Source organism: Dendropsophus ebraccatus, chromosome 5 (assembly GCF_027789765.1).
Source record: "Dendropsophus ebraccatus isolate aDenEbr1 chromosome 5, aDenEbr1.pat, whole genome shotgun sequence".
Taxonomy (NCBI): Eukaryota; Metazoa; Chordata; class Amphibia; order Anura; family Hylidae; genus Dendropsophus; species Dendropsophus ebraccatus.
In genome coordinates, this window is record NC_091458.1 from 124,067,298 (window position 1) to 124,085,005 (window position 17,708).

General features: G+C 42.2%; 1 protein-coding gene across 1 annotated transcript; it reads left to right on the plus strand.

The window, feature by feature from the left end:
- The first annotated feature begins 633 nt into the window (after positions 1–633).
- Positions 634–2,311, plus strand: LOC138793786 (uncharacterized). The gene is made up of 3 exons (XM_069972477.1): positions 634–752; positions 983–1,129; positions 1,271–2,311. The coding sequence occupies exons 2-3, from the start codon at positions 1,020–1,022 to the stop codon at positions 2,157–2,159; spliced, it is 999 nt and encodes a 332-aa protein (XP_069828578.1). The 5' UTR covers positions 634–752; positions 983–1,019; the 3' UTR covers positions 2,160–2,311.
- The last annotated feature ends 15,397 nt before the right edge of the window (positions 2,312–17,708 follow it).

The following is a 17,708-nucleotide window of genomic DNA, read 5'->3' on the forward strand; positions in this document are numbered from 1 at the left end:
AAAATTTCTGTCCCGTACATCTCCGGGTGGTCTGGCGGCTGTATTTGAAAAGCACTTACGGTCTTATCGTAAGAGTCCGGCCGTAGTGTCATGATGTGTCTTGGCTTGTTTGGCCCCGCTCAAAAGCATGTATTTGATTCATGAATCTGCCCCCGGGCCAAATAAGCACACCCACATCCCTATAAAATCTCCGCCCACTCGCGAAGTACGCCCATATGCTTGTAGTGTTTTGAATGCCAAAAAAAAAAAACCAAAGATGTCTGATGGCGCTAATAATGCGCCCTATGGGCCAGCCCGGCGTATGAGGCTGCGCCGCAAGCACCAGCTCGTGGTGCTTTCGATCCTGTGGAAGATGCGTAATTATTACCTGCGTTTGTGTGTAAGTCTATATATATTTTTTTTTTTTTTTTTTTTTTGTTTTTTTTTCAAGCTTTATGTAACTTATTTAAAACTAGCCTTCCAAACTGTTTAGGCTTATAATCCGTAAAACATTGATTTAAATGTATTGTTTATGCAAGCTCCCTTAAGTACTGTTGACCAAAGGTCCTTAAATGCAACTGTGTAATAATTTTGTGACTAATTGAGATGTCTTAAAAATAATAAATGTCATTTTTAAAAAAATCTTCTCAGAGGCTAAAAGACGCAGAGCAGCGCCGTCTGCAGGAGGTGGGACGGCGATATTGGGTCCACCCCATCAATGTGCGGAGGGAGACCCGGGGCCACATTGGTTGCCTGTATGATGATTTGCGACGGTATGTCGATTTGAATACATCAAAGTCGGCAAATCTTTGAATGTAATATTGCAAATGTAAAGGTTACTGTCCCCAAATGTTTAGCCCAAAGTCCATAATTTTATTATGTTTTTTGGTTATCCTTACAACGTTTGATGTTAATTTCAACATTTGTAAACCGTATGACATCTTCCTATGATGTGTGTTTGTGTGTAATATTAGTGATCAATATTTTTCTTAATTTGTTGCAGACATCCTGACAAGTTCCAGGACTTCGTGCGCCTGCCTATGGAGGCCTTTGATAATTTACTTTCCATTTTGACCCCACATCTCCAGAGACAGGACACCTACATGCGGAAATCCATCCCTCCTGTGGGACGTCTGCTCATAACGTTAAGGTGAAGATGCTTTATTTTAATGCGAACTATTTGTTCATGTAATTGTAGTTAAATCTAATATAGTGTTAAAATATGTAATAATTTAATATGTAGCTGAATGTGAAATAGAATCATAAAATACTATTTTTCTTTTTTTCACAGATTCTTGGCGACAGGGGAGAGTTATGTATCGTTGCACCTCCAATTCAGGGTTGGTACGTCCACCATCTCTGGAATTGTGAGGTGCACGTGCGCCGTGATCTGGGAGCATTTGCAGCCCATCGTGATGCCCAGTCCGACCAGGGAGATTTGGTTGCAGTCAGCAGCAGGCTTTCAGTCTGTGGCCAATTTCCCCAACTGTATAGGGGCGGTTGATGGTAAGCACATACGTGTGAAGCAACCACCGCGATCAGGATCACAGTATTTCAATTATAAGAAATTTTTTTCTGTGGTCCTGATCGCGGTTGTTGATTCCACGTATCGTTTCCTTGCCATCGACGTCGGCTCCTATGGCAGTACTGGGGACTCCCGGGCGCTACTGAGATCAGAGTTTGGGCGGCGCATACTCTTAGATCACGTGACTCTACCTCCTCCCACTCCTCTTCCGGGTACCACGCATCCCGCTCCATTCGTCATGGTAGGGGATCAAGCCTTCCCTTTACTGAACAACCTGCTGCGCCCTTACCCACGGAGAGGGCTGGATGAACGGGGGAGAGTATTTAACCGGAGGCTGAGCCGGGCACGTAACTTCGTGGAGTGCGCCTTCGGGATCATGACTAGTCAGTGGAGAGTGTTTACCACTGCCCTGCAGTTGAAATTGGCCACAGTTGACATGGTCATTAAAGCTGCCTGTGTTCTCCACAACTACCTTCGGGACTATGCTCCCACCCCGGAGGTGAACGTGGAGACACTGCCAGCTTTTAGTGCCCCTATCAACTATGGCCAAGGGAGACAACTCAACCGCGGGATAGTGGTCAGGAACCTCTTTGCTGACTACTTCATGACTCCTGAAGGCGCCGTGCCCGTGCCCCTTTCACAGCCTCCGTTATGAGCCACGGCCACAGGACTGATGTTTTCCCGCATGTATGTCACCTGTCTCTGGGATGTGTGTTTTTTTATTTTCTTTTGTTGTTTGAACCCCATGTATTGGTTGATATTTAATTTTCCTTCTCTTTTTACTAAAACCAAAAATATATTTTCTTATTCGACTAAACAATGTGTCTGCCTTTTCAATGTATGTAAAACATGTTGTGTGTTCACACATAGTAGTGTTCGAAAATACACATAACCTCACTCGATATACTACTGGCCAGTAATTATCGAGCATGGTCACATCCTGCTAATGTTAATTGTATAGTCCTTTGAACCTAGTGTGCTGAAAGATTGATGTGATCAAAACATGTGCATTTCCTATGGAGTGACCAGCAGGGTGCGCACTATATGTCTAACTTTCTAGTGTGGGATATGTAACAGGATCTGATATCTTCTAGTGCCACAGTCCATCTCACTTCTTAACAATCACTATTAACACACCACATATATCCCTCCACACATCACCCAGGTTCGCCAGCTGGATGTGGTCTACTTAGGTTGCGGTTCAAAAATAATCTTTTATCATCCATTTTTTTTCAGTAAAACACAGAAGAGTGTATTAAAAGATGAGAAATCTCGCTCTTTACTTGATCACCTGTTCCTTGTCTACAGTCATCTCCTGGATTTCTTATCCAAAATCCATCACATCAATCTGCCTGTGTAAACGCTACATTATGTAGTTTATTGTGTGTACGTTTATATATCCTCCACTTTGTACATAATGACCACATGCTGGATGTCCTGCAGGAGGCGATTTCTACTCCCATCGGACATAGAGCTCTATGTGGAAATGATAGTGTCATGATAAGAACATTAATGTCCCAAAATATGTTAGTGCTCATCACAAGCCTCTCCTGCTCTGCCCACTTCCTGCCTTGGCCACAGATGTCAGCATAGGGCAGGCTCAGACCTGAAAAACAAGTAATCGCAGCATTCACTACATCTTCGCTAGTGGCTTCACAATACGTGTATTTCACTCAGTATAGCTAACAAAAACAGCAGTGGATTCTAAACACCCAAAGGATCTCGACACAATGTTGTAATGTTGTGGATGTGCGCCATTAAAACACTAAATAAGGACATTTCAAAATAACATCCATTCTTGGAAAAAAACTTAGGAATATTTCACTTTAAATGGCGCACAGCCACTCTATTTCTACATTGTGTGAACACAGCCTTTGTGTTTTTAAGCCACTACTGGTTTTGTTAACAATACTGACCAAAATATACTGACTCAAATACACGTATTGTGAACCTACTACGAACATGTAGTGAATGTTGCGATTCCTTGTTTGTCATGTATGACAGTGCTCTCTGCTGCCATCTGTGGCCAAGGCAGGAAGTGGCCACAGCAGGAGAGTGTTGGCCTGATAAATGAAATACTTAACTACATTAATATTTCCTATCATGACACATTCATTTTAACACATACAGCAATGTCTCACATATGATTAGAAATATCCTCCTGAAGGACATCCAGCATGTGTTAATTTTCTACTAACGTAAAGCATACAACAAAATTTAATAAGACACAATAGCAACATTCAATACAGCTTTCTATGCAAACAAAGTGCACTAAGTATTTTTAAGCGTATTTCGTAGTTCCTTAGTGGCAGTCAATAATCATTTGTTTTTTTAACCCTTAAACACTAAAACATAAACAAGTAAAAAATAAGAATTCGGGAAACAACAAGATATGTCGCAATGGATTTATTACATGTCAAAAAATAAAACATTCACATGATAGTGTGTGTGGGTGGATGTGGGCGAGGGTGTGTGGAGACTACTTTGGACCATGTTGACAGAAGTTAGAATAGTGTGCAGAGGCAATAGTGTGGGCAATATGTGAAGGACACAGCCAGCCTGACTGTATTCTGGCACCACAAAACTAAAAGGGACATCCCAATCCCCCCAAGCTGTTATTGTCATCCCTAGCTAATGTGATGCCAGACCTTCTAAACAGTGTGTTATTGATGTGGTCCTGGTGCGCACAAATGTTAGGAAATTATTAATGCTAGTAAGGCGCGGTTGGCACTAAGGCCCTACAGTGTAGCAGACAAGGGGTGGTGTTGGTGTAGCTGAGGAGAGGGAGTGCGGAACAAACACAAATGTTGTTGGACGGTCAAGGCACATGTCACTCTCTCTCGCCAGGCTCCACAGGACCCCCTTGACATCTTGGTGGTGGAGTCCTGGCCAACCCCTCTGCCAGATTAGGTTCTTCATTCTCTTCATCCGATGAGGCCTCTGCTGGTTGCTGAACTACTTGTGGTCTGAGGAGAAAACAACACTGGTCACTATCTAAGATGCCACTTTTGTTTAAGGACATATTTAGCCAGATAACTAAAATGGAGGCATCCAATGCAGGATTACACTCTGCCTGCTTTCACACTATTTTCTATGTACGAGGTGCCACACTAGAACTTTTTACAATATATTCACACACTGTTGACCCAAAATGTGGGTCTTCACAAGGCCACCCGAGTGGAACATTAGTTTACTCTATGGACACATTGCGTACATTGTTTAAACATTATGAAGACAGTCCACGCTATTGGCATAAATGGCATTTCATGTTCTGGATTAGATCCTGGAGGGAGCAAAAGCTGTTCGAAAAGCGGTTAGGCCAGGCTGCATTTGTTAGTTATCTTGTGTCCAGCAGGGGGCGGCTCATCTTACCGAAATCGAGATTACTCTAAAGTGTTCACTAAATATACTGCTACCCCTGCTGGAGCCTCGATGTATACAATCTATATAAATCTAACATGTCTATGTCTGCACACATAAGACACTGAGCTACTTCCGTCATCATCTGCTCCTACCATGGACACATGCAATTAACACACACACTTACCTGCGGCGTCTGGGGGAATTCAAAATGAAACGCAGCATTGGGGCAAAACGCAAAGCGGCCAGTTCTTCTTGGGAGGCCCCACGCCTCATCAGCTGCCGTCGCTGCCTGATGAATCGGTCCCTCACACTGGACCACCTGGTCTCCACATAGTTAGCTTAAAACAAAAGCATCCACACATTAGGAATATATCAGCGTCAGGTGACCATAACACTCGAGTTAATGGTTTGCCACAGTGGCTAAACAACTTACCAATTATCCATTGCTGTAATCTAGTATGCTGGTCCCAATCTGGGTATACAATCCGGGCAACCTCCCTCCATGCGGCACTCCGTGTTAGCCGGCTTCTGTACCCAGGCGCAGGGCCGTCCCATAGCACTGGCCGAGCATGGACCTGAAAATCCAAAATAATTACAGTAACGTCTTAGAAATTATTAGTCAATAAGGTCATAGCTACTACACCCATTTCACATGCTACACGCCATGTTTGATTGTAAATAGTACCTCACTTATGTGGGTGGGGTCTCCAGCTTCACCTGCAGCCAACTCCCTCCCTCCATGATGTTTGCTGGCGCCACATATCATATACACAGTACACTACTACTCACATCATGTCCTCATAGTATTTGCCCAAAATATATGTGCTTACTACTAGGGAATGGAAGGCCACAATCCGGCGCGGGGGTCTGGGATCGGATAGCGACACGGGGGGACACGCCTCCTCTCTGTAGTCTCGCCACCTCAGCACTGGGCGTAGCGGGGGTGGGGGGGGTTAACTATTGCGTGTCGTGTGCTCGGCGAATTGCTATGTGACACCATGTAACGATGCTCAGCTTACCCATTTGTGTCCGGCATTGTCACGTCGTAAGCCGCTGCACTACAAGTGCCATAATGGTCGGCCACGCCTCTTTGAACGTGGCTGCTGCGGATTGTGTGTGCTTCCGACGTTACAACGCCTGACAAAGTACAAAGCAGAGCAGCGCTAAAAGCCAAAATACTCATTAGCCGAGCAGTGAACATAATTAGCACAGCACACCAAACACTCCGGCTAAACAACAACCCCGCTACGCACACTGATGACGTGCATGTACTACAGAGAGGGGGCGTGTCCCCGCTGTGTCGCTAGCCTATAGCATCATCAGCCTGCGCCGGATCTTGTGCGTGATTTGCGTACTATTTAAGCGACCTCCTTATGATGACACTATCAGCACATTATATGGGAGGATTTCTACTATGTATGTGCCGCCAACAACCATCATGGAGGGAGGAGGGAGGAGGGAGGAGGGAGGAGGGAGGAGGGAGGAGGGAGAGAGTTCGCTGCACGGCCATCTCGCTAAGAGCAATCCTAAGTCACGCCCTGTTTGCCCAACAACATGTGCTATTACAAGGACAATTCCTCGACCAGCCATTACTTACAAATCTCGCCTAAAATACGATGTGCGTTACATGGTCCGAAAGAGCTAACACATTCACAGATTTGGAGGAGACACACACATCTGAAAAGACTCATGCAGTCATTGCTCGATTTCAAGCGCCCCCTGATGGCAAACACATAGGAATTACACACAATCGTACTTACATAAACTACTCGGAGCGATGTATCGTGCCACTAAATTACTATAGACAATCGTACACATAAAATAAATATTATCTAGCATCTATTGATCATTACATAATCGATTTGTTTTCACAAAATTATTTACCACTTAAACAGGATGCAATAACAGATGTGACTTTTGGACATCACAAAAACCGATATAAAAGACAAGACTTGTAAATTACATGTATGTAAATGTGACTCACACAACAAATGACAGTCATACATTAAGTCACGGCCACACAACTATCTTCTCCGAGTCCAAAGGACGATCGAAATCTTTCTATCGATGATCTTATCTATGTATAAAGCACTCCCAACAGCTCCAGAAAATACTTACTTCACTGATCAGCTGGCCGACGGCTATAACAGACCGATCAGGATACATCTCGGGCTCCATGAATCACTCCGGCTTTGTTGTCCAAATCACTTCTTCTTCCAGCGACGGTTTTCAAAGTGCCGATTCTTACAATGCAGACACATCCTAAATAACCTTGGCTTCTACCCATAGGAATTCAAAATGATACATTTGTTATCTCCATCCAGTCACGGACACGGCCTAGGTGAAGCCTGGGCACAAGCAGTTGTTACATTCATCCCTGTATTTTGAGTTATATTTAAAAATATACAAGGACAATTACAAAATAAGACCGTGAGAAATGTGTGGCAAACAATATTTCTCTCATGGCTAAGCTTCAAATAAATAATTCCTTTCTTCCATCATCCTATGTCAAGGCCAAATGGCAATCCTGCTCTCATCACACAGGTGCAACTAGCCACATTGCAGGGTGGCACTCAGATACCAGCACTAACAATGCTATATAACATTTGCCCACTTCTCCAAGAAATGGACCACAAACACAACATTCCTTTCCCTTCCGGCCTAAAAGGCACCTGCAAAGGTCCAGGACACATGTCCACTCTCTGACAAGGCCGAGAGCACACCTGTACCAACGATACCTCATACCCAGCCCTCAGGCCAGGCACTCACTGGTCGTCAGTTAACTGCAAACTAAGGTGTAATCTCCAGAAGGAGAAAACTGTTGCGCATCCATGAAATGACCACAGAACAACACGTTTGTTATTCCTAGATTCATTCCTTACACCCCTTTGTTTGCACCATGTCGTACCTGCTTGCCGCTTGTGCCCCACTATTTCTGTGATCCATTCTATATTGGAGCTACCGAACCGGTGGATCAGCCCAGCCACTATGTCCATATGTGAGCGAACACACTCATTTACATATGCAAATAACCAGCCCTTGGCGGCAAAGCCCACTGTTGACTAGAAATGTACGTTAGTTTTCACTTTGGTTACTGACAGGGTTAAGAAATTGTGAATTACCATATGAAATAGAGGCTTTGTATTCAGACTGATAAAGTGTTGCCATCTGTATACATGGCTAAAATAGGCATGTCGCATTAATGCAAATCATTACGCGAAACAAAGTGCACAACCAGCTAAGCTTTTTCAGGGAGAGGTGAAAAAATGAGAGATTATATAAATACACAAGGAATTGTATTCCAAAACATTCTCAGACTTGCCAAGCAATATGATGTCACTATAGTAAAGTCAAAGTTAGATTAGGACAGAGGGGGAAGGGCGCATGAAGCTGCAGCTTACTGCAGACAGATCATTGCATTCTGCTGCAGGCTCCCAAAGGCCGATCTCGTGGGCCAGTCTAGGAGCAGACTATCAGATATTCATCCAGCACACACTGAGTCAATGATTAGCGTAGTGACACAACATGTTAATAAAAGCCTGAGACTTGGGGGAAATGTTACATATATATCGTGAACACATCCATTAACTGCACTATGCGCAAAGGCCAAACCAATACAAACATAGTAATCGTAAATTTGTTGCTTTTTAAAGTGAAAACATGTGAATAGATCCTTGATGTATCCTTGGCAAGGCTTTAGGCCTCTCCATGTGTGAAAATGGGGAGTTTATTATAGGATACAGTACATTGTGTAAGCGCGCGGTACTTTAGTAACCTTGAGCCAAATCACTACATTACACCTCCCAATCGAGAGAGAACAACGCAGATGTGTGTGGAAGAATGTCAACTATTCGACTTACACACACACACAATGTAGCATTGTTTTCTCCAGTCCAAATCTAGTTTGGATTTTATTGTTGATCATTAAAATACTTATAATGTTGAATTAAATATTATATCTAAAAGAATTTTACACCAAACTCAGCATGTTCTGTATGAAATATCACATTAAACACATTATTGTGTATAAAGGTTAACAAAAAGGATACATTTCACAAATCAACCTTCTGTGCAAGATGCTGAGTCAAACATAGGCAACAAAAGTCAGTAATGGATGTAAAAACCGGACACATCAGACACTTGCATTTAGGAACTCATCTATTTGTATGACAGTCCTTTTTTTGCCTTATTGACGTTTAAATGTAGTGACATATTGGTTCTGCTAACAAGGGCCCCTACACACAAGAACCATTCGCCCTGGAGATAGCTCAAGGAAAGACATTATGATTTTACTTTTTTCTATAGATTCTTTTAAATGAGGATCTTAGCAAACTGTTTTTTCAAACAGAGTGTACCATGTCACCCCGGTAAGGTGTCCTCAGGGACATGGACCCTACTCTACCCTAACACAAAATGACCTCTCTGGGCCTGAAAAAGGAGACCACTTGCCATAAACCAAAGAAAAAAAAAAAAAAAAAAAAAATAGAAAAATTCTAACAAAAAAAAAAAAAAAATATTATGATGTATTGCCTCATACATCACATAGTATAAATCATAAACGTCGTGAGGAACGAGATGGCCGAGAGCGCCGTCCACGCCGTGGCGGGCGCCTAGGAACGGCCCTAGTACCCTCAGATGGAGGGGGCATGGCACCAGGTGGCTCTCGGGACAATGCTGGGGGGACAAGGGGGGAGAGAGGTGGGGGCACAGGTGGGGGCGCAGTGGTCTCGGGGAAAAGAAAGCCCTCCGGCGGGATATGTGGCCTCCGTGAGTGTAACCCATACACAGATTGTAGGAGGATGCCCACATAGCAAGGGTCGGGGAAAGTATCGGGGTCAATCTGCTCGTGACACGACAGCAGCACTTCTGTAACCATCCGCGCACTACGTGCCAGATTAGTAGGGAGATTCCGTAAACGGACTCCCAGATAGTAGCAGAAGAAATCATTCTGATCATCTCCTCCATCAAACCGCCTGACAAAGTTGACGACAGATTGATCCAACTCACTCAGTGCTGAATGAGGTTCTTCTTGCTCCCGACGCCTCCTGGTGGTGGTAGTAGTGGGCCTCGTGAGTGGCTGACGTGGCCGAGCTGCCAGGGGCACACCACTAGGACCTGCACCAGATGTTGATGGTGCTGCAGCCTCCTCCTCTTCGTGCATGGAAGTCGAGCCAGAAGGTCCTGGCATCTGCTCAGTGCCCTCAGAAAGAGTAGGACTGCCAGGCTCCTGTGATGGCGGTGGCGTGGCACTATCCCCCTCCTGCTGTGATGCTGCAACATCAGAACCAGCAGCATCCTGTCCTCCCGGTGGGTCTGAGAAATTGCCACTGGTTCTGTGGAGAGACAGAAAGGTTAGCTAATATGGACACATTCATAAAGGTACTTCATATATCGAATGTTTAAGTTTTGATAACATACAGTATGTCGAAATGTGTGTTTTGGTAACACGAAGACATTATGTAGTACTATGAGCATCCTATGTTAGGACATACAACTATATTAACTCATTCACATTAGTGTTTTCTAATAAACTTAAACCAAAAAACATTTGCCCAAAATGTTCCCCTTTCTGAGTGTGTAAACAATGCTCTCATCTTCAGAGCATGTTGTGGGCATGGAACCATTCTGGTGACAACACAACAACAAGTGTTTTTTAATGTCGCACAGCAGGGAGAGGGGCCTGAGTTAGTCATGTGACCAGATACACAAGCGGCCAGTAAGAGGCCTGTGTACCTGTCATAGATCCCCGCAGGCCACACTGAGACAGTGACAGAGCAGCAGGCCGCCCAGCATTGAGTATAAAGGAAGTGAATAGTGTGGGCCGGAGAACAGCTCTCGGACTGCTTAGTACTGTAGGACACAAAAAACATTATCCGCTGCATAGAAACAGGCATTTCATTCACCATGCTTACTGGCTCTGCCACCTACAGCACACGCTAAACAACTGAGGGAGTGACCGTGATCTGCAAAAATCACGAGATGTTGTTCTAGCGCCATGACAGAAACTAACATATTTTAGAGAAATGACAGGATGTTGAAGCACGAGTCAGAGTGGTGTGTAAGCATTTGGTTGAGTGTGAGCAAAGGGGACTATTGTGATTGGTCAGGATACATTAACCCTCTCTGGACAGTCACATACACCAGCATGAAGGCTAACAAACATGACACAACTAGGGCCTTATAAAGAATGGCAATAGTGTATGTTGTCAAATTATCGGGATACATTAAAGATAATTGTCTGCACATTCCTATAAAACATATACATAAAGAGGAAGATTGGTGAAATCGGATGAGATTATCTGCTAGTGAGTATGGACCAGGTTCTGCTGAACAACCAAAGGCAGAATTAAAATTCATTACTCCCATATAACATTTTATCTCATGTATTACATATTGTACACTATATGATACTATATACATTATGGAATAAGAAAAATATACTTACTGCCGTTGACTGCGGCTCGGGATAAAATCCAACAAAGGCGCATAGCGCATGGAGATCGGCTCCCCACCCCTCTCCTCCGTGCGTATCGCCCGTTGGTACTGGTCCCTGACACTAGACCAGCGTGTCTCCACTGCTCGGACTGACAAAAGCAAAGATTTATTAGAAATAGATAGATTTTAATAATTGATATATATTTCGAGGTCTTGGTAGAAATATCGGACATTGTTCTCACAATTTTATGTCATACATTATTTGACAACACGACATACCCATCCGCAGCTGCTCGCTGTCCGTCACATCGCCCCACTGTGGGACTACCACAGCCGCTATCGTCTCCCACGTCTCGCGACGCAGGACGCGGTCGTGGTAGCCACGCACAGTCAAGTCCCACAAATGGGGACGGGACCGCACCTGAAAAATTATATAGAAAGACAGAAATCACTAGACATCTCCATCTGACTTCACCTCTCTGTGTGTCTACATCGATTAGAATAAGAACATGTTTTCCATTATGACATTACATAGAGTGGTGTTGGGATTCCAACAGACCACCTGTGTAATCTAAGGAACACAACCTAATAACCACTGAGCCAAGACTCACTAAACCAAGGAATGCCAGAACTCTTTGAACACACTTCTGAAAACATACCAAGATTGGTGTCTAATGATTGAATTTAGGAAAGGCTTTGTATCTTAACTAGCACTAATTAGTAGGCCACAAGACCAGATCAATGCCAGCTTTGCATTCACACCTGATGAAAGAGAAAATCCACATTGTTTAGAAAATACATGAACACATGTGCAAACGAGTGAAGCTAACTATTTCACTGCTGCGGTGTTTGTTCTGGTGTGTGTGTGGTGTTTTGTTATCTTAGTGTGTGGATAAAACATGTCACAACGACTATGGTTAGAGATCTCGACATTTTGTAATAACTATGGTCAACATTTATGTATTAAACAGTCGCTGATATAGAGTGAAAAATATATTTTTATAATTAAATACATGTAAGGTTAGGTATAGCATTAGGTCGAACATTCTAGGAGGAGCACACAATAACATGAAACTACGTGCAAAAACGAGATACATGAAAAACGCATCAAAAACGCAACCTTGCTCGACTCGATTTGCTAAATATTCCACAAACATTACTTGACTATACTGTGTACTGTGTAGTGCGCACGCTTACTCAGATTCACATGCACTATATCACACAAAAAACGCATCAAAAACGCAACCTTGCTCGACTCGATTTGCTAAATATTCCACAAACATTACTTGACTATACTGTGTACTGTGTAGTGCGCACGCTTACTCAGATTCACATGCACTATATCACACAAAAAACGCATCAAAAACGCAACCTTGCTCGACTCGATTTGCTAAATATTCCACAAACATTACTTGACTATACTGTGTACTGTGTAGTGCGCACGCTTACTCAGATTCACATGCACTATATCACACAAAAAACGCATCAAAAACGCACTATACTGATTTGTGCAGAAAAATTGTCTACATTTGTACACATGTCACTGTTATTAAATACAATTGATACATGTAAGAAATACAACAACCCTACACTCAATAGGGATACTAAATTCGACATATGTAAGTAGTGGTTTGATATGGGAACTGCACTAGAAATTAATACTATAGCAGATAAGGAAACACATGACGATACTTTGTGGTTTTTTGCAGGCCACATTCCCACGCCCGTGTCGCATGACTAAAACGATTATATTTAAGACCACTAACAGTGTTGACATTCATATGTGTGTTACATGTGGCTTAGGTGCGTTTTGGTTGGCCGAGACGACCATGTGCATTTCTAAGTCCAAGTAAAACATTTTAACACATCACATAAATATATAAACAGAGATATGTATTTGGGTTCGCATACATTACATATTATTAGACATATATTTACATAGATATATAGATAGAGAGAGAGGGATAAATAGATACACAGAAAGAGACTACACATCCTATTTTCGAAGTAAAACCATTCTAGAAAGATGAGTGTAATTCTTCGATCAAACTTACCTCTGCGATCAGGCGTGGAACATCAATGTCCCGCTGCCAGGAACCACGTCGCCCACGACCAGCACCACCATGCTCCGCTCGCCGTGCCATCGCTCCAGATCGGGACACCTAAAAGGATGGTCACCTATTGAAGCCCATTCACTTGGGCCTTTTAAACTGAAGGGGCGTTACGCATTGATGAATTATTCTAATGAGAATCCAGATTGATCCGGCAGTAATCAGAGGTTCCGGCAGGCCCGAATGTTACTTCCTACGGTCGACTTGGACCATTTCGGCCCGGAAATAATGGTCTTGCTCATTTTTTACGGACCCGGATACAATCAGGCCAGAAACTCATATGGAGTGTGCACTGTGCAGCCGCATATCCTATACTTCCCAGCATACACACCAAACATCAAATATACGGCCGCACTATTACATCCGTACATACGGACGCACTATTACTACGTGTGAATCGAGCCTAAATATGCGACTCTCCAGATATTTTGCCTGGTGACGAGACCTAGGTAAACTGAGGCTGGCTTCACACTGCCTGGAAAAATGCAGCCACTGATTGGCTGAGCTCCCCCCCCCCCCCAGTTACCTCCTTCTTTTTACTTTCACTGATGGACATGTGTCCTTTTTCAACCATACTATGTTACCATTCTTTCTGGTGCATTTGGGTATAGTCACTTGGACCTGAACACAGACTTCAGTGGTGAAGTCCATGTTCGAGCAAAAACGCCGAACCCGAAAAGAGCCCCCCAGCCCAAAAAAAAAAAAAAAAAAAAAAAAAAAACCTCAAAAGTGTCAGAAAAAGAAAAAATAAATTACTAAAGAAAAAGTGTGTGTAAGAGCACCAATAGCTAGTCATTTGTCATCATTTATTTTTAGTAAGCCATGGTGCAGTACAGAATAAACAAACGGGGATTTTAACTTTTTTTTTTTTTTAACCTATTGTTACCAATATATAAATATATTTTATTCAATGTATTAAAGACTTAATATGACATTGATTTTGTAGAGAGAGATAAAAGTCTAGGTAAAGCTCTTGCTTACTCTCTTGTTTATTATCCAATAATTAATTGATTTGTCCTTGTATGCAAGAACATGGAAAGTCTAGCAACACCTGGGAATATAGAGCTTATTACTTCATCATTTCACTACTACTGTGTTCAGATTCATGATAACACTATAATTTCAAGTGCACCTGCATGCCATTAAATATTTCACCTGTTAAATAACAACCATGGTTCTATTTCTGCTGTAAAGGTGGATTGAAAGACAAACGCTGTGGGGCCCGCGACAAAAATAATTCAATGAATCTGAAAAGGTGTCAGAAGGACTATAGAAGACTGTACGGCATCTCCTTAGAGAAACATTTAATAGGGTATTATGAGAGCTTTTATAATCCTCCATCCACTGAAATTGGGTTGATGGACTTTATATTCTGTTAAAAAAAACAGCAACTCACTTGTGTGATCACTGATCCATCCCCGTAAATGGCCAACAATGGTTCTAACATCTATTACTTTTTTTTTTTTAGGATGATGCTGTAGTATTGCTATCAAGGGATTTAAAGCACAAATTGTAACTGAATTGTCTCATTATCTCAGCATGTGTTTGCAAGAGTCCTGCATTGCGGTATCCCAGTGGGATAGGAAATAATCCTTCTTTTGCAGGCCAATCTTTTAATGGCTGCACATTACTCCAGGCTCTGTTTCTACAACTATTGGTAACACACTGATAAGACTAAGGAACTTTTGTCTAGGATTTATTGAGGCCAGAAAAAAAAAGCTTAAAAAGTTTTCTGTTCCGACAAAAAGACATGTTTTTACTTTTGTTCGTTAATGGTAGTTTAGCTTCTAGGGGAGAATATATTAGTTTATATGGAACCTGTGCATCATGGGTCTCTGCCATGTGAAGGGTTTCACATGCAGCAGATTCTGTTTCTGAGAATCAATATTAAATCACAATTCCACAAATGAAACGATTATCGCTCCATGTATTAGAGACAACGGCCTGTCAGCTCAGAAACTTGCTTTGAAGCTACAGCAACGGTCCCAGGAAGCAAGCAGAGGGCAGGAGAAGACTGGGGCCATGGATATGTAATGTATTAACAGTTTAGGACAAGAGCTGCACGGACATCACTGATGATGTTCGTGCAGCCCTTGCTAAACGATAATGGATATGTTTAATAGGCTCAGTAAAAGAGTGCCAATCTAGCAAATCAGCACTCGTTTACATTATTAGGCTATGTTCACACATCTTTTCAGCCCCATTTAAAATGATGTCTGTCATTTTGAGTCCCAAATAGCGGACGTCATTTAGCTGTCTAGCCTCCCCTTAGTGCAATGACGGTTACTAATTGGCCTTTGGGTGTGACTTAATTGAAAAGTCCATTGAATTTAATAGTAAAAAAGGAGAAAGAATGGTGAAAAAAGTAAAACTGTGTGTAAACAACTAATAAAAAATGTCCGCTGTTTGTAAAAGAAGTCCGAAAATAATTGTCATGATGATTATTTTGACGTCCGCGGCGATAACATCCGTCATTCAATATATTGTGTGCATTGGACGTCCGTCTTCCCATTGACTGCAATGCATTGCAATAACTGATGTTTTTTAACCCATTCAAGACAGAGCCCTTTGATGCACGGATGTCCGGGTCAAATTAATGCAATGTTCCTCCCCGCCTTCTAAGAGCCATAGCGCTTTTATTTTTCTTCCTACAGGGCTGGTTGGGGGTGTCATTTTTTGCACCATGATCTCTAGTTTTTATTAATATCATATTGGTGTAACAGAAAAATTTTGATTGCTCTTTATTCATTTTTTTGTGATATATAATTTAAGAAAATCAGCAATCCTGGTGCGTTTTTTTTTCCTGTTTATGCCATTCACCGTGCGGGAACAATAATGTTATGTTTTAGTAGATTGGACTATTCCGCACGTGACGATATGTAATATGTTTATTTATTTATTTTTATTTATATTTTTATTTTTATAATGGGCAAGAGGGTCTTTTAAACTTTTATTGGGAGGGGGTAAATAAGGTTTTTTTAATACTTTTTAAAACTTTTTTACTACACTTTTTTTTGCACTTTAATTACCTGTAAAATATGCAATCATTAGATTGCATATACTGATCTATGCTATGCCATAGCATAGCATAGATCAGTGTTATCGGCGATCTATGTATAGAGCCTGCCTGAGAGCAGACTCTATACATGGATCCACTAACCAACAGGACGGAGGCAAGGAGCTTACCCTTGCGGCATAGCTGTGGGGGTCCCGATCACACAGTGACAGATGCTTGATCTGTCACTGAGCACCTTATACCCCACGTTTAAGGGGTTAATGAGAGTCGGCTGTGGGATGGCAGCTGACTATCATTACCTCCGGCGCTGAACACAGATGTGGGTGGGATAGCTCTGTCTGCAACTATCCCGCTCACATCACTTACGTATCAGTGTATGAACGTATACATACAGATTACTGACGCGAAGGGGTTAACATTGCAAAATCATCCACCTTTTCTTTATTTTTGACATTGTGTGAATGTAGCCTTATAATAACACTGGTAAATATGCAACAAAACAATATCAACCATCATACAAACAATCAGGGTCAGTGTGATATTCTATGAATTGCACCAACAGCTGATTGCCACAATCAAAAACTGTGCAAAGTCCCAATTATATGTGGCAAGTGGAAAAAAAAAAACTCCAAAATGCCCATAATCTATTCTCTGGTAAAATGAAGTTGAGTTGTGATTGGTTGCTATGGACAATTTACACCAGTTTCTATTTTACACACACTTGGACCAATGTGTTTCTCACAAATAATTCAGGTTCATTGCGGTATTAATTGGGGACAAAAAGTAAAAATCAATAAAAAACAACTTTTCAAAAGGTTATCACTCTAGATCCATAGATCTTACCAGCTGTGCGAGAGGTGCTGTAGGTGCCCCTGTCAGGTGCTGTGGTATTTGTTAACCTTTTGTCCATTTTCATTGAAAGTGGCCCTAAAAATATACAGTTTTTGCAATTTGAATCCAAGGTTATGTCTAAAGATGGGCAAACCTTTTTGAAGTTTGGTTGAGCAAAAAGTTTGGTTCCAACTGAACCAAAACTTCACCAATCGCCCAAAAACTATTGTATAATAAAAGCCATTAAAGAGTTGTATAACCCTGGCTCACCTACGAGTGTATTTACAGTATATACTTTTCAGCTGTTTTTAAGGCCAAGGCAAGTACTGCACTAGTAGATTTTTTTCCTACTTTCAATAACAGAAGACCCAAAACGTATCACTATTGGTGGCAGATGAATGTCCCGTTTCCACTTTCTATTTTTGGCCAAACTCTGCAGTTGTCATTG